The sequence below is a fragment of the Falco punctatus genome (genome assembly GCF_963210335.1).
Source record: "Falco punctatus genome assembly, chromosome: 11".
Classification (NCBI taxonomy): domain Eukaryota; kingdom Metazoa; phylum Chordata; class Aves; order Falconiformes; family Falconidae; genus Falco; species Falco punctatus.
The window spans coordinates 26,182,147-26,200,582 of NC_137591.1; the positions used below are offsets into that span (position 1 = coordinate 26,182,147).

The 18,436-nt window shown below is 40.2% G+C and overlaps 1 protein-coding gene across 6 annotated transcripts in view; it reads right to left on the reverse strand.

Moving 5' to 3' along the window:
* Positions 1-18,436, reverse strand: part of TEDC1 (tubulin epsilon and delta complex 1) — a 73,576-nt gene that overhangs the window by 47,873 nt on the left and 7,267 nt on the right. For all 6 annotated transcript variants that reach the window (XM_080406779.1, XM_080406775.1, XM_080406778.1 and 3 more), the window contains exons 3-4: positions 17,352-17,554; positions 4,565-4,735 (exon numbers count right to left, since the gene is read on the reverse strand). In XM_080406779.1, the coding sequence (XP_080262905.1) occupies positions 4,565-4,735; positions 17,352-17,554 (374 nt within the window). The remainder of the gene's footprint in view (positions 1-4,564; positions 4,736-17,351; positions 17,555-18,436) is intronic.

The window sequence follows — 18,436 nt, forward strand, 5'->3', positions numbered from 1 at the left end:
GGTAATTGCCCTGCACCAGCCTCTGCCCGCTGTTACTCAGAGATCAAGACTTTGTCCCTTTACTCTTTTACTTCAGCATCAGATATATAGATACAACCCATCCAATCCATTGTAACACATTTTATTTTATATAGTTTACCTTCAGAGGCACAAGAAACCACTTTGTTCATAGGAGGTATTTCCCAGTGCTGCTCTGCATTCTTACTGACAGAACACGACTCTTGCTCTTAGAGTTTCCAAGCATATTACAAACATTATTGTCATTTTACCATGATCTGATAATGCCAATTATGTTAAACTCCTTTACCTTCAAGAGCTTCATTTAATACCATTTTATTCCTACAAATCTATACACATAGTCCACAATCAGATGTTCACCTGCATAACAAAGTTTACCTTTGAACCTGATCTAAATCCCCCATTTCAGGTACAATTTCTGTCCTAGACTTATAGTGGATGGAGGATAAGTGAATATACCCACAGGAAATCCATTGGTTTTGCTTACTTTTTCTTTCCACTTGCTGACTGTGGCACAGTGCATTTAACAGACCCAAAAGACAATGCCAGTTTTAAACTATTCAGGGGTCTCTACCTGTTTTTCTGAAACTATGCAAGGCTTCTCATTCAGACTTTTTAAGGCAAAGCAGTAATTCAAAGCCTAACTATAAACAGCTGCTCTCCCCTATGAATTCACGAGGGATCAAAAACCAGGCAGACAGATATTCCTCTGGCACTTGACAAAAAGAGGAAGAAATAGAACACAAAGAACCAAGAGGCATGCCTTAACACAGTACTTTATACTTCATGCTTCCATATATTTGAAGGTATATCAGGTAAATATGTACCACTGAGAATTTTGAGAGAATTATGATGGTATTACTATATCAGACTTTCAAAGCAGGCCAACCTGTCCACATTGAGAAGCCACTATAATGTTATTCAACAGCTCATAGCCTCAGGCTCCAAAATTCCTAAGCAACAGAGAGGTTAAGATTTCCCTGAGGAAGTAGTCTTCCTACAGCAGGTCATGTGTGACTGTAAGCTTCAACATGCCTTCTGGGAGCTGAAGTCACTGAAAAGCAGCTCATCAGAAGAGCTAGCAAAGAGGAACAGCCAGTCAGAACACCTAACAAGCAATTCCCAACACATGACTGGCTGTAGCTGCAGGGAGGCTTCCTTCTTTAGCAACCTGCGCTGGTTACTGCAGAACTTTATACCATCAACCTTAGGTGTCTGCGGGCAGGACAGAGTAGTTGAAAGCCCCAGCAATCAGTTTCAGTTATCATTTATGTACTTTAGAGAAAGAACAGCCATTTATTTTTGCCTGTTTCCCCCTCGTATCTGCCTCCTACTGCTCCCTTACCCTTTCTTCAGGCAGTACGGTACTATTTCATTAAGACACGAGTCACCACTTCCAAACTGAAAGTACATGTCCCTGATCATCCAAGCGATTCAGAATTGTTTCATAAAATCACAGAAACTGAAAAGACCTTTGGAGGTGTTCAGTCCTACCTCCTGCTCTGACAAGGCCTATTGCCAACATCAGTTTGTGGCTTCGTGTGTGTGAGCCTTGGAAGCCTCCAAGGGTGAAGACCATTCAGCATCTCTGGTGACCAACTCCACCACTGTCCATCATCGCAAAGCAGCTTCTTCTAATATGCTTGAACATGCCAAGCTATAATCAGTGGCCCTTTCCCCTTGTCTTCTGGTACTGTTAAGAAGACTATGGATACATCTTTGTAACTACCATCCTCATAAACTACCCAAATAGCTGAAGGCAGGTAATTAGATGACCTCCCTCTCCCTCAGCCTCCTTTCCACCAGAGCAAGCAAGCCCAACTCCCTCAACCTCTTCTTGGAGGTCATACCGACTTAGCTAGTCTTTGACTATCTTGGTAGCCTCTTACTGGATCCTCTATGTACAATTCTTTCTTCCTGTAGCAATATCCATACTGGAAAAAAAAACAAAAAACATACAGAGTGGAAAAGCAGTCATCTTCTGAATGAGAACATATTTTCCAAGTGTGATGTGTTTTTCTCAGAAAGCCCCAAATAAAGAATATGGTATTTTAAAGCCTGTGTGAGTCACAGAATGAAATCTGTGGAAGTGTCGCCACTACTTGGCAAAAATTACAGCTCGTGATCACCAGTAAATAAGACTGTTCCACAGCTGAGATACATAACCCGTTAAGTTATTAAACAGAGCAAGCAAAAGCCATAATTATAATTTTGTGGAGAAAGCCCTCCATAAACCTGCCAGGATAATTAAAAAACACAACACTTATTAGCCTTTTGCATATTGTGTTCATGGTTTATATGAGAAAAGCAGCACTTCATATAGAGGTCATATTGGGTCAGCTCAGTCTTCTAATAGACTAGTTTCAAAGTTTTAAATTAATGCAGTAGCACAGAAAGTTTCTCTATAAAGAGTCAGGAAATATCAATTATTGTTTATGCAGCTGTTAAATTGTAGAAGCATGTTATATTTTGTGTTACTATAAACGTTAACGTTACTGTGGCACTGTAATGAAGTCCCTTCCAAAGTCACTTTTACCTTTCAATTTTCCTGCTTTTAATTCTGACTGAAATATAAATCAGAGCACTGCACTTTATTACAGCTCTGAACAGAACTCCCACAGCTGCACATACATATTTGAGCATGCATAATATCAGTGTGCAAACACACATGGAGGAGCTGGGCTCCAATCTATCCTCTTATGTATACGTCCATGATGGCAGCCCTCTACATACACTGCAGAACTTAGTCTGATCACAAGAATCATCACCAGCACTGCTTACACTTTCAATTTAGTCCAGTGATGACTGCTGGGAAAGGCAATAACGGCAGCTTTGGGAAACTGGATGAACAGAGAAACATTCTCCCTCCTGCTTATTTTTCCAGATTCCGGAAATTGTGGTCCAGGGAGTCACAGCATAACTGACCTGCCTCATATTGATCTGACTGTAACAGTCCTAATTAGCAAACATTTTTCCTTGGACAACCACAGGGAGGAAAAAGGTCCAAGTTCATTTCAAAGTACAATCTCCATAGGAGGCCGCCATATCTCCTGTCATCCAGTTTAGCATGCTGCCCAGTCAGCACATCCCTTCATCATTTCCATGCCTGACCTGGACCATTGAGAGTATCTATGTCTGTACTGGAGGCCCCAGGTTCAACCTGCTCTTAATTCTTCCTTGGTCTTATTAACTGTAAGCTGAGGTACTGAAGCTACCTAATGATTTGTTACTGCAAGTACTACATAAATCAGAGCACTGATGATGAGTTACAGAGGTATTTGCCTCACCTACTATAAAAATCAGCATACCTTAAATAGAGGTAGCTTATCAAGGGGAGAAGATGCCAATCATTTCATTTGAGTTTTATATCACTAAGCCACCTCTCCCAACAGCATCACTGTCTGTAATCTCACTGCAAAAGACAAGGACTGCACCTGCACTTACGGTGAATTGCTATCTTCATTCCCAGATCAGGAAAGCACATTCACAGTGGGCAATGAGAAGCAAAAGGTTATTTTAGATGCTGCACACACAGCACCTGATCTTTCCCTAGGGCTGTCGATCAGACATCTTCCCTAGCAATCAATTCATGTAAAGAACAAAATGTAACCTCATTAGTTTTCAGCATTGCTCTGTCAGACACAGGATTAAAACCAAGAAGGCATCTTCATTCAAAACTCTCTTGTTCCAATTCTGGCAGCTTTCTGACAAATGTTGTTCTTTTGAGGTGAAATTTCTCAGAACTGTTCTTAGCCTCAAAAAGGTTTTCTGTGGAGGTTCTGGGTACAATACCAAGTGGCTCCATATAAGTTACCTGAAGAGATATGGATGGAGAAAGGAGGTCTAGGGGAAAACATTACTGAATAATTTTTAGGACTATCTTTAGAATCGTTTTTTTAAATTTGTCTCTGCAGTCACCATCACTGTCAACTTTAGGACTGCAGGCTGTTTCCATCCTAAGGAGACATAATGCTCCCAGATGTCTGTGGTTTTCAGACAGGTATATAAACATCATTCATAAATGGGAACAGAACTGCAATCTTAGCAATGTAGAGACCACTACTGATTCCCAATTTAAAAGCAGGTCGATTTTGGGTTCTGTTCAGACGTTCCCCAAGGAACTGGGAAACTGCATTTTATTTGCTGCTATTACTTTCAACATCTGTGCTCAATATTTTTAATCTACATTTCCTATTAACTTAATAGTTCTGAATCACTACTTCCTGTCTGTGGGACCAGAATGCTCTGTCTTGCTTCTACCAGGCATTTTCTCAGAGAAATGAAAAGACAGCCTATGGTTGGAGAAGGGACAAATGTGCCAACCTGCAAGAGACTTTCACTCAACAATTATAACCTTACAAACACTGAAGTTACTTCATTTTCTTATGGCTCTGCCCCACTGGGGAAAGATGGGGGTATTTAGAGTAATTCACTCTTATCTACAGAAAATGCAGAACTAGCAAACAAGAATAATTTGCACATTTAGCACTAGCTCAAGGCTTTTAAATAATAAACAATGCCATAGTGAGTTAGAAGAATCATTTACCTTGTGCAAAAGTTTGCATTGCTCTTGGTGCTGAGCATGCAAACTCCGCCACTGGAACTTCAGTCTCCCGTTTAACCACTGTAGGTATCGAACATCTACTCTGTCTTCTGGCCCATATTCAAGTGCTATTTCAGCTGTACCCTTCTGGCTGCTAGGCAGATCATCTTCACACTAAAAGCAGAAGAGAATACCAAAAGGTTTTAAGTTTGCTTCAATATTTTCAAATCATTCAGTAGTGAAGAACATAGAAGGCAAATAGGTCAAAGATTTTTAAAAAAAAAAGGAAGTAAGTTCCAGCAGTAGAGAGAAATTGTAACCTTTCAGAATAGAGGACTGGGAACAGCCTAAACAAGTACTGAAGTCTGGAACAAATACCAGCTTCTCAGCTATGATATAGTGAGCTGTCTCCTCTCCTGTCTTTCATTTTCCATACCCAGGAAGACACAGTGTTCCTGAGACAGCAAAAGCATGTTCTTTACCCAGATGGGAAAAAAAAAAAATCACATTTTGACTAGATTCTAATAAGTCAAAGAACATAAACAGATTTAGCTCCTCCAGTGTCTTCCTGAAAGTGCTGCAGGCTATATTTGGTGACCCTATTTTGTAAATCAATGACTTATATAGGCACAAAATTGCGGGCCTGTGCTTACCCAGCTACTTTCTTTTCTCCATCCAGCATTTCCCTTCTTGCAGGATAGAGAAAAAGAAGCAATCATCCAGCTGACATTGACCAGGAGTCCACAGAGGCACTCCCAGCTACAGTTGTACCATCTGTCTTGCCTTGTTTTGTATTTCTCTAGAGTAATTTGGAAGAAAGAAGGGAGAAGCAGAGTTACCTTTTGTTCATCTTGTCCCACTTTCCTTCAGCTGCAGGGGAAAAAAAAAAAAAAAAACACAACCAAAAAACCCAACCAAAACCAAACAACCACCTTCATCTTCTGGACGAAATTTCTGCTTGGCCAAAAGCATAAAGCAAGCAAGACATTTCTGTTGTATCTTTCTTAAGGAACATGGGGGGAATTCCACCTCCCACAGCCTCTTGCACAAAGAGATCATTCATACTTACAAACAGATCTCTCTCCATTTTCAGCTAAGACTCGTGCAGATTGCAAATTAAAAGGGGAGGAAGACATGGGTTGTTTTGCTTCTGATGCCAGTAACACCACTGAAAGTAAGGCTGAGCTGTCAACTTCATCTAGTCTATAGAAAGTATATACAATAAACATAATCCACAATTCCAGATTTTTTACTACAGCATATCATAAGTAGAAGTAATACAGAACTGCAAAAGTCTGGTTATTCAGAACAGGTGTTTGCCAGCTCAGAAACTGTGTCCCAGTTGTTGGGCTTTCAAGACATTTCTTTAAAGCAGAAATTTAAAAAGCCTACTCGAAACATGACTGTTTTCAAGAAAACATTTAAGCAGCTATTTGGACCCATAGACCTTGATAGTATTTAAACACATGTGTTTCCCTGCTTCACAGACTTCCATGCTCAATATAATCTCATAAAGATTCTACTGGCAGGCAAAGCTTAAATGTAATTCCAGTTCGGATCCTAAACTAAAAATGAAAACTGTAAAGTGAAGAGAGTTTAATCTTGCCTTAAATGCATATTTCAGCAGCAGCATATCTATAATCATGATCAAATAACCCCCTAATGCTTGTTTTAACCTAACCATCACCTCAGTTGACAGGGCCTCTAATACAATAAGTGTTCCTATTATTTATAAGCACAAAAATGCTGTTCTGGTCACATAAAATGTATCAAGATTACAAGTTTTTTCCCTTTGCTCTGTGGCTCAAATAAACTCATGCTATAAATCACAGGGGCAAAGGGTTGGTAAAGGGCTTTTCTGTTTAAAGACACAGATTCATCTTAAAAAAAAAAAACCAAACACACACACAAACCACAGTATCCCCTTTGTGCCAACTGCAATGTCACTTTTTCCTCAGATGCCTTCAGCCTCATGCCCCTAAATCAAAAGGCACTGTGTCCTAGGGCACTGCAGTCTTCATGGTTCTGATTGTCTTGCCCCTACCAGGAGAGGTTTCTGGACTATGAAACCATACAGATATGATTACCAGGTTGCCCATAAACATGATGAGGTAAGCAATTGGATATTAGTCACTACAGCAGAGAAAATGCATGTGTAAACAACATTAAACATTTCACATAAGCAGCCAGAAAGCTGCAAGGCCAAAGACAGACCTGGGACTCCCAGATTAAAATCTGCATTTTCCATAATTTACAGTTCAACTCCAACTTCCCTGGTTAGAGGTTTCTGAACGGCACAAACACTGCTCTCCTGGGAATTCATTTCAGGAAGGGATGGCATTAGATTCGATTGCTTTGCCAGTACAGTGACAAACACCATGCACAGCTAATTTTATTGCAGCAACCTGCCTTATTAATATTAAAATAAGGAAGCCAGCCGATGCATTTTTTAGCAAGATCTCTCTATTATTTATTTCACAAACTGAACAAAAAATTTACTTTTACTATGAAATACTTAGCCTGGCATAAAGTAAACAAGGTAAAAGAAAAAAGGTCTTGCATATTACACCATGACCTCAATTTCTAGTCCCATCTTTACAATCTAAGACTATTTACTGCTCTCCCAGTGGGAGAAAAATCACTAAAATACCAGCCCAAGCTAGAGCCTTTGCTTCAAATATCACTGTGAATTTATCTAATCTATGCAGCAATATGGGTACACACCTACATTCACTTCTGAGACACAGAAGTGCACATTTTTTAGTCAAAGAGAGCAGCCAAAGCAACAACCCAGGGCTCTCAATGGCCTCTCCACATTTGGAACGCTCCACACCAGCTCTGGAAAAGATCATTTCATAGCCACTTACCAGAAAAGCTTTTTGCTTGTAAACTGTTTGCTGCAATTATTGTTTCTCTTTGATTTTGTTCTGAAAGTGCATGGACTCCAGCTACAGAATGGTGCCACAGGCTTGTAGTACAAAAGCCACATCAACAGTATTGATACCCTCATTACAGTGTCAAAGTCTTTACCCATTACACTGGTGGTATCAGAGTTAGCCAGGTCAAACTGGATGACATGGACTCACCAGAGCACCTGTGATTAGTGTAACTTAAACAGAAGCTAGAACAAAACCCCTCAATTCCACTCCCACTGTAACTCACCCCAAACAAGCCTTTCTGTTCTAAAAGCTCAAAGTACTGCTGCTAGAAAGCCTCAATATCAATTTATTGGCAAGACTAAGAAAAGCAACAAAGACAGATAAAGCGACACACATATATTTACATGAACTCTCTTCAAGCCAATGCCTGAGCTATCACCCTGCCTGCACTTAGGTGGAACTTAAACCCAGCTCTCCTGTGGTAAAAGATACAGGCAAATAACCAGCTAAGCCCCATAATAAATACACGTTCCAGGACACAATGCATCACCATCCCAACTAAGGTAGCTCACAAACTACAAAACCTACCCCAAGCTCATAAATGCATCTCTAGCTTAGAGCTAAACAGGGTTTATGTCCTAAAAGCATGTTTTTAAAATCTTTGCAAGGCAGCATAGAATTCAGCCTCCAACATCACACCAGTTTTGCCCCAAACATTCTTCCCTAGGCTATTTCAGGTCCAATTGTTATGAAAAAAGATACCGGATCATTCTCAAAACATGTGAATCTACTTGTGGTTAGACAATGCAGCAAGGGCAAAAAAAAAAAAAAGCCAACACAGTTCTCATGGCAGAAGTGCTCTGAACAGACAAGTCAGGTTCAGGAAACACTGAACTGAAAAAAAGCCACCAGATATAAAAGTACTTAAGAGGAAAAGAATAAGGGGTGGGAGAAAGGGTGTGAAAAAAGACATGGCAATATATCAACTTTCATTTACGTTGCATACATCTAGGCAAACAACTTGCATCTGACATGGATCTGACATGGTTAGAGAGGAATTAAAGATTAACAAGTTTCAACTTTTGTAGCAGAAATAAAACTCTTTTTGGTTTGAAATATAAAGCAATCCCACGTTACTGGAAACTGGAAGAGCAGTTCTACTAACAGCCGATGAAGATAAATTAAACAAGTACTTCATCATATAAACTGGTTATCAAAGAAAAACATAAGCATCAATGTGTTTCCAGACATGTCAGAAGGAAACATTTTTTGCACTAGTTAGTCCACTTGAGGATTTTAGTGACCTGGTATGAGAATGACCTTGCTCTATTCATACGCTTTGAATTAAACTCTAAAAATTGTTTTAAAGCAAAATTCCTTGTAGATTCAGTGGTGATCTCAAAATATGCCACAAGCAGTACTGCAAAGAAAACCCTTTGTTTTGCAACTTCACCACATCTCTACACATTCTGTACTTTTCCAATTCATACAGCTATCTTAACACTTATAAATTTTTAACTTAATAAATTTACTGTGTCCTGTACACATGATGGACATTAAGAGGCCTATGCTGCCTGCATTGCTGCAAAAACAATGCTATCTTAGGGCTAGTTCCCTGAAAGATGCGCTTTTCTGACTAGGAGCTGCCATCTGTCGGTAAAAGGACAGACCCTGCTGCTGCCGGCTCAGCCCCTGCGAGCTGCGCCTTTTCCCCGGACATCTTCTAAATCCCTCCAAGGATCAGCTCTCTGCTTCCGCATTTGGACGGCCAGCAAACAGCTTCCTGCTCTTCCCATGGAAAAGCAGTCCTACCAGAACATGGATAACACGTTTAACTCATGGATGTATGCATTGTCAACTCCCTGACATTAATCCTTGAGCAGTGCAAAATAAAACAACTGCCTGCTGAAACCTCCAACACACACTCCCAGCCCACTCCTCCCTTGCACCTGAGTTAATCTGGGTCTAGATTTACTCCCAGGTACTACTCAAATCTTAACTACACTAAGCACACAGCCTGGTAACACGAAGGTGGGAAGAAGCATATCTAGATCCCTTGCTGCAGGACTCAGGAAAGGCAAAGCAATCACATAAATCAAGCCAATAAAGCGCTTCTGCAGCTTTTACTGAGCGCTCATTCTGAACCACTCATAATTCAGACAATGGTTTTGATGTGACATAACATATGTTAAGCTGTGTAATTACAAATCTTTAAACTGAGCATAATTTTTTTGTAAAATTAAACACCATAGCGAGAAATAACAGTATCAGACATGCTCTCTTAATTAATACAGCCATATATCTATCTGCAGGAGGGGAAAATGTGAAAAGGAACAATCTGAACAGATGAATGTGAAAGGGACAACGCTATTTTCATTAACAGCACTATCAACAACACTAATTGGATTTCCTTCTAGACAAGTTAGGATCCAGATTAGATATATGCACAGAAAGATGGTGTAAGAACCCACTCCCACATGATGCACATACCAATTAAATATCCAGGTATTTGCACAGAAGAATATGTTTTCTACAAACCTATGCGCTCACAACATAGAGGTTATGCTCCTAGCATATTCAGCGATTAAAAAAAGTAAAATCCTGTGTTTCCACAAGGCCTTTTAGCTTTTTAATTTCAGTACCTTTTGTAAAAAGTACTACTCACAACAGCACTCCCAAGAGCTCACTCTGAGCAAAGAGTGAAAAAGAGAAGGTGCTGAGGGAAGACAGAAAACATGAACACAGCTCCTACCCATTTGTGCCTTGTTCAAACAAGCCTGTCTGGCAGTAGCCACAGGCCTGAGGCACTAGAGCAAATCAGTCCCTTATCCCATCCCTCCTCACTCATTCAGGAGGTTACTTAAGAGCTCTGCAATAGAGTGAAAGCACTATGCCTTTAAAAGAGCACAGCAGCATTGCCTAATCTTTGGAGCTGCATGGTTTCAAAATAACATTTAAATCCCAAAGCTCACTGCATCACATATTCAGACAAAACACAGAAACCAAATATACTAAAACAAACACATGGCAGGATAGACCTTAACTCAGAGCACTGCATTTTGCAGGGCTCAAGAAATGCAATATGGGCAATTCCTTGCACTGCATTTCCTCTGCCTGCAGCCCTGCTTGTCCACGTCCATTATGCTCCACTGTGGAGCTGGACAGGACCAGCAGAGAGAAGAAAGACGCAGCAAGTTACATCAGCAGCAAATCTGCAGCAAGAGGCCACAGACAAAGAAACAGTAACTGCCCTCCAGAAGAGGAGAGGCAGAGGCCTGCCATATGTAGGAGGCCTGCCATGCCCCTTCTTCGCACGCTCCTTTTGTCCTCCTGAGGAAAAAGTGCCTTCTTTCAAACGGTCCGCCGATGAGAGTTAAACCCTGGTCACTTAAAGTGGGACACCAAAAGCAGAGGATGTTCTCAATCAAATCAAAAGGCCACAGAGTGAAGATAATCAGAAAGTACCCAAGGTACTGGCTGCTGCCTGACGCTGGAGGGCAGGAGAGGCACTAAACAGCTTAGTCACTCGGCTTCCCCAACAGACAAGGAGCTTCCCACACAGAATTTCAGCAGGGTACCACCAGTATGACCATCACCACACTTCATCTTCCTCTCCTCATGTGGAAGGTCAAGTGACTCCACTGCCTGTTGGCTGAACACCATCCAGAACACATCAGCTGTAACATCAGGTTCAAGAATTTTGCGTTTATTTGAAATTCAGACATTACCAGAGCAACAGCAGATTCAAATAATTATAAGCCTTTCTGATAGTTTCAGACTTGCCTTTTTAGAGCATTTTACCTTGACATGCTGTCAAAAAAAAACAACCAAAAAAACTCACTCTTTAAAGGGTATTCACTGTGTCAGGCAAAAATAGATGTTGTTAACCCCATGTTTTCCAGTGCAGTGCACCACAGGAAATTGTTTTGCATTTGGAAAAAGGTTCCACAACAAGTCCAAAGCATGGAATTAAAAACACAAAAAAGATCAGAAGGAATAGCATGTACATCCCCACATGCAGAACAACACAGAGACAATTCCAGCTAAGACAATTTCAGCTATCACCTGTAACTTGTGCTTTAACACAAAAAAAAAAAAAAAAAAAAAAAAAAAAAAGCATTTTTAAGAGTCCAAACTGAAATGTGCTCCAGTTCTTGTATGGCAAAAACATATTCTGAATTTAACCACATCTGACCACTAAGTATGTTTAAGCCTACAGGCAGTATCAGTAAGTAAACACAAAAACAAAACCACAAAAATTAACACTTGAGCAAACACCAAACCATCACGCTGCCACAGGCAAAGCAGCGCTGCTCGCTGGCAAAAATGGTGTAAGGGAAATTCTGCAGAAGAAACTTTAGGTTTCTTCTCTGCTTAGGTTTCGGGGACAGCTTTTAAAAAAACCTTCCTTAGCAGATACTGAAGAGAGCAACAACTGTAGAAAAAAAAGGGCAAAAGATAAATGGTGAGAGTTACTAGGAAGATAGGAGGACAAAGAGAAAAGAAGTGTAAGCACAGGGAATAAGGGAGAGAAATCAAGAAATGAAAGCTGACAGACTAATACAGCCTATAAAGATCTGGAAAGTAATTATGCTTTCTGAGTCACAATCAATAGGTTAATAAAATTCCCTCCTCCACTCCCACTGGAATAGGTGAAGAGGGGAAAAAAACCACAGAAAATTTATATTTACTGACACTAGTGACAAAGGTTTCCTGGTTTTCTGCTGTGGTAAACATCAAGCTTGGCCGTTACATTAACACTTTCCTCTAATAACATGGTTTATGGAACAGCAGTGACAGTCAAGATTTTGATAAGAGAAGGCATTTCAACAAGATTAGACCAAGCACAAGCCTTGCGCTGTAATGTAAGTAGCCAGTGAGCCAAACCAGACGGTGACAAACAAAAGATTAATCAAATTGCAAACGTAAGAGTCAGAAAGCATGTTTTGTTTCATTTTTCCCCACCACAAGTAATTAAACTGAGTTCACTTTGGCATGAGAGAGACATGCATGAATTCCAACTATAATAGCCATAATAGCTCTATTTGTTGATTAATATAAATTCACAAAAGGAGAGGGGCGCCTAATTTTACTCAGAGGGCAAGAAGCAGGCAGAGGGAATTAGTGGAACCAAGAACCAGTGTTTGTATGACATTCTGGTGATAATGAGGGATATAACATCACTACCTCCATCTAAAAACTCAACAGCCTCCACACATAATTAAATTACAGGACACAGATTAATTTCAGTTGTAGAAATAACACCAGTACAGGCAGTATTCCTCCCTGGAAACAGAAATAATACATGCTCCCAGCATATTGCTATTATCTCCACAAACCATCACAGATCTGGAGAAAGCTGTGATGAAAACACTAAAATTTTAAAAGCAAGGGGGGAAAAAAAATTAGTCAAATACTGAATGTGCTAAAAAGGCAGGTTTACATCAAACAATTATCTGCTTCTCAGAAAGACAGAGAATATGAGAACTCCCCAGGTCTGCCTTACAGGTTCACTGAAGGACAGCATTTCACCTACAGGTTTTCAGATTTGTTTTGTACTCTGGGATTTTCATGTGTAAACAGGAATCAATGAATGGCACTTGAGAATAATCTGCCTGTACACAATCACCAAAGCAACAGAAGATGTTAAGACTGACATCATGGCAGTGCATATTTGAGATAGAAATCCACAAGGGGTATAAAAAGCCTTTGAGGACAATTTCCATCAATTAATTGCCCAGTGCTTTAAGGCAATAACAACAGGTGAGAATTCCCAAGTAGGCACTTCAATAAATCAATGTGAACCTCCAATTCAGACTGTACTTAAGTCTTTATAGATCTAACAGAATGAAAGATTACTTTTTTTAAAGAATTGACCAATGCAAGGTTTGAACTTTCTCTTACTGCCTCTGGAGTCACCAAGGTGCTGGCCGATCAGCACAGTAGATTCAGAGAACGGACCTGCACTACAGCAGCCAGGTATTAGAGTCAGACATGCACCCTGGCTCCCCTCTTCCCTTCTCCTGCTCAGCAACACGGGTTCCAGTTTGCTCTTTTAACTGTCTCCCCCGCTCAGTTCAGTTTACAAACTTCACGTACTGGAAGAGCACTGTGGGTGGAAGGCTAGAGGGTGCAGTGGCTCCTTCAGTCCTGCTGACTGGGGCAAGTACTGCAGCAGGCACGCAGTACCCTGGCTCAGGAGAGACTGCAGCACTGCCCTTTCAAAAAAAACCAGCTGGAGGCCACATGAGTTGCCCTGAAGGATTTTCTTACCTAACACACAAAAACAGTCAACACGTATATTCATCCTAGGCTATTAACCATACTTGTCCTTACCAAACACCACCTCAAGATTATATTTTTATTTAGATTAGCCACATTAAGCACTACTTCCTACCACCTTAACCCTTTCGTCATGCTTTCACCACTGCTTGTTTTATAATTTTAGGAATCCCTTAACTTCTGATTCTGAAGACATTAAGTGCACGTCAAAGTAAGCTTGTGGAAGCCTTCTCCAGCTCAGGATCTTATGATTATGAATTCTACACAGCAGCTGAGCTCCATGTCCATCATGTGTCATGAATACCCTTGTCCCTCTATAAATAACCAGCCTGAAATCCTTTAGAGCTGATGGAAGTGTTCAGTTTGCAGGGGAAGAAAACTGTGTTGCTAAGGAACTGCAAAGAAAAAAAGGCCAGAGAGCGGTAATCTGAAATGAAAGGAATTAATTTAATTGGCCCTTGATATGTTGGGTATTTGGCATATTATCGGCAATTTAGCAGGCTGTAGGCTTTGTTTCAAACTTGGGCTGAGAGAATAGTCAGAACATGATTGCATCCTTAATTTAGGGATTAGCTGCATTGTCTTCTTCATGCAACAGACCCTGTCCACTTTTGTAGTTTCAGAGAAAATTTTAAAAGCAAACCACGTGAATACCAGTTTGAACTACAGCTATGCCTACAGTTCTTGAGACTCCATTTTTTTAGATTAAGATAAAGGGTAAGGATTTTATTCACATTTATTCTCACTAGTAGACCAACCCGTGCTTTGCCAGTAAGTACTGGCTTTCATGCTTTGCTTTGGCAGAGATCTCAGCAATGCACAGAACCAAAAGCTATTTCATGGATTTTTGTTTTGCAACATTTTCATTTCAGGAAAATATCTTCAATTTATTATAATGATATGAAGGGAAAAAAAGACTCCATGCAGTGGAACATTTTTCAAGCTCTTTCTCAGCTGAAAATTTCAGGTGTTTTAAAGAGCATTTGCTTTTCTTTCTTCCTTTTTGAGACAGAACTTCCTCCAGTGAAGCTTTTTTTCTTCTTTTATCTTTCTACTTTGATTTACTTAAATAGAAGAGAGTTACAACTGCAGAGACTACATCTCTGGCATACGTAGCAATGCCTTTACAATCTGTTACACATCTTCCAACACTTCAGCTTAAGTATCACAAATGCCTGATATTTAACATTCCCAGAGTCAACATTCCAGTACTTCAATTGTTCAAGTTGTACTTTAACTCACAAGATGTCAGGTATCAAACTGACAACCTCACCTTCTTCCTTTCTTACTATGATTTTAGGGGCTACACTGTTGAATACCGACTGATGAGTAGACTTTGCCACATGAAGGTAACCCATAAAATAACTATCAAATAACAATATATAAGAACCCTATCACACTTTTATGCGACAAACAACAAGCTTTCATGAGAGGTTTACAGGGAACTGACTTACTAACCAAAATGTGGGGGGTGACCCACCTGTCCTCTTCTTACCCATTACATCCTTATGTCCTTATCCATGCATTCCTAGATCTTAATTTGGTTGGGTCTTACTGGTTGAATTTATTTGTTTTTTAATGCCCAGTTAATCAAATAAAAGACAAGATCTCTCCCTCAAAATTCTGTTTTGTTTTAACTTTATGATATAGAATCACAAAACACACCAGTTACACTGCAACTACATTCTATCATATTTCTCCCTATGAACATCCATTTTTATTGGAGCACGAAAATTTGCTAGATGAACACCATGCAAGAAACGTTGCCATTAATACATTGAGCTTTACATAAACATGCTAACTCCAATTCCCAGTCTATAAAATTTTCACGTGGCCTATTGAAAAAAATTTTCCAGACCTGTAAACCTTTCCAAACACTGCTCCAGACAGTTACTAAGTTATTGGATAAAAACATGAAATATGTATTGCACGCTTTTTGAGAAACACAGGTAAAGCAGGTTAGAATAGCAGTAAAAGGCACAGCAATACATTTCTCAGCGTGCCTCTGTGTGGCCATAAGTGACAACATTGTATTACAATAGTTCTTTCATCTCTTTTTGGAAAATGTAAAACTTAAGACCTTCAGAGAAAATAACATAGGCACTGCCTCATTGCTTGAATTCCTGTCACTGCCACACTTCACTCATTACTCTTTTGTAATATAAATTAAGGACACAAAAAGTAATCTGCCACCACACATGAAAAAAAAAGAAGTTTAAAGTAAAAAGTTCTCCAGAAGTGTCTTTTTCCTAAAGTCTCAAGGCAGCATTCACATCACTGGCAGGCACCACCACTAACACCTAGTGCACCAAACATCACCTCTTGTGCTCCCTCTTCTGCACAGCAAACAATTGTAGTCTAGCAAGAGTGGTCCGTTTCCTCAAAATACTGTTAATACTGTTGTTAAAGGTGACTTCCCTTTGAACTGCTTTCCGCTTGTACAAATATTTTCCTTCTGAAACCACTATCTATATTGCAGCTCTCAAAACTCCCTTTCCTGCTTTGATGTCTCCTAAAGGTTCTAGAAAACCAGGTAGCCTACAGTCTAGGGGAACACGTGTATGTGATCATGAAGACCACAAGGTCTTTGATGTTAGGAGATTATCACAGGTAGGGTTTCGGACCTACAATGTCCTTTGCCAAAAAAAGAAACAGTATTCTGTGAGCTGGTCATTTTGAATCAGTCTGACTAGACGAAGATGACTTAGAACAAACTCACAACCATCTAGACAGGCCTTGTCCACACTAACACACTGCACTGGTCAGTTTAAATTCAGCCTACATCATCCGTTGTATTAAGAGCAGGGACAGTTTACTCACAACAAACAAAGTATAAACAGAAAAACCATCAACTTCTCTCCTAAGCTTCTCACTCCATGCTCCAGAGCAATTGTCTATACAGCAACATGTGCACATGGCCTTAAATGCAAGGAATGGATTTTAAAAGCAGTGATACTAAACATTACTACACTGAGTTGGAGGGGGTGGCTTTTTTTTTTTTTTGATCATGCATATATACTGCAGCTAAAGCAGACACACAGCTATCCTTAGCTTATTTCAGAGCAGGCTTGCTATGTGCTAACATTTTTTTATTGATGGAAACAACAACATACCCCACTGTGCTCTCAAGAAGGCTACAGGGTCATTAGTAGTGCCAAGAGCACTAGCTGCCATTTGAGATCTTGATGGTTTTAAAAAGTAGTTTGCCTTAGGAATATTTGCTCCACCCAATGCTAACATACCCAGCATTCACAGCTAACCTGTTTGCCTAGACTGCAGAACCACGCATGCTACAGTCCAGAAGCACAAAACTCAGAAGCACAGAGATCAAAGACATTCACTTACTTGCATTCCTCCACACTGGTCTCACCTATACAGGAAATAAAAATCAGGGAATTCAGGCAGAGGTGGGAGTTTGAAAAAGAGAAGGAATCCAGATCACCTGCACACAAAAAGTTCAGAGAAGGGAAAGAAAACAGGTTCCAGATGCTGGCCCCTTCAAGTTTTTTTAAAGCTGGACTAAGGCATAGATACCAAGATATCATGCATTACACACTAGTGATAACACAGCTGCTGTCACAAGATGTTACTCATGGTCAGATAAAATGGAAGGATACAAGCATGCTCACCGTGCACACAGAGGTTTCATCCCCAGTCTTTACTCTGTTCCGAGCCAAAAGCTGCTCCAAGAGGCTGTGTCTGTGCAGCAGCCAGGAAAACGCCAGCAGCAGCTCCCGACTACCCGCTGAGCCATCGGAGGGGAGCTGGTAGAGTTCTGGCCTGTCATAGCCATGGTACCATAGTGCCGATTTTACAAACCTAATTTGGTTATCTGAAAAGAAGAAAACAATTAAGAATAACACACTGCACTACTCAACGCATTTACCAGTTCAGTTCCAAAAACTGCTGCCTCCTCTGAGAGGAAGATTTTTAATGAAGCCTAAGATTAGTGGAGGGCAATGGGGACTACAGTCTTTATCAACAACTGATAAAGGTCAGGAGGTAAATGGTAGAAACCTTCCTTACGCTGCCCCATTCTGATCTATACGAACTACTGCTAAGGGAAAAGAAGAAATTCAAAGTTGAGATCAAGACTAGTAATGGCCTCTAGGAGATTAACAAAGACAAAAAGGATAAAAATCCATCCCCACTATAACAGGACTCCAATTCACATGTGTTTTATGAGCCACCAAGCATATTACAAATTAGTAAACACTCCAGGTCACTTTACTCCTGAATGAAACTGAAATATAGAGATAGGAGTTTCACAGCCTGCTGTAAAATCTCTGAGCACCAGTGAGCAGGCAGAGATAATGCAGCACACCACACAGACTATTTAATTCTCAGGAATGCTCTGATCCATATTCCTTCACACCAGCAAATGTTACCTGACACCTACAAGACAGGCACTACAGAACTGGAAAATACTGAACAAGACACAGAGAAAATTGTTATTAAAAAAGGTTCTGACCAGTAAGCCTCAGCTCTGTACTAAGCCAAAACTATACTAAAGAACATAATTAGGGGGCACAATGATAAACAATATATACTGGGGAAGAACCAACAGCTGCTGTAAAAGGAAGTCCTGCTCAAAAGGCTACTGGAGTTCTCCAAAGGCAACAACAAGCGATTAAGGAAGACTCAACCAATGCAGGACATTTAGACTTCCCAGTGGGACTCAACTAGCACAAAGAAACTAAGGCACTGCGATTGA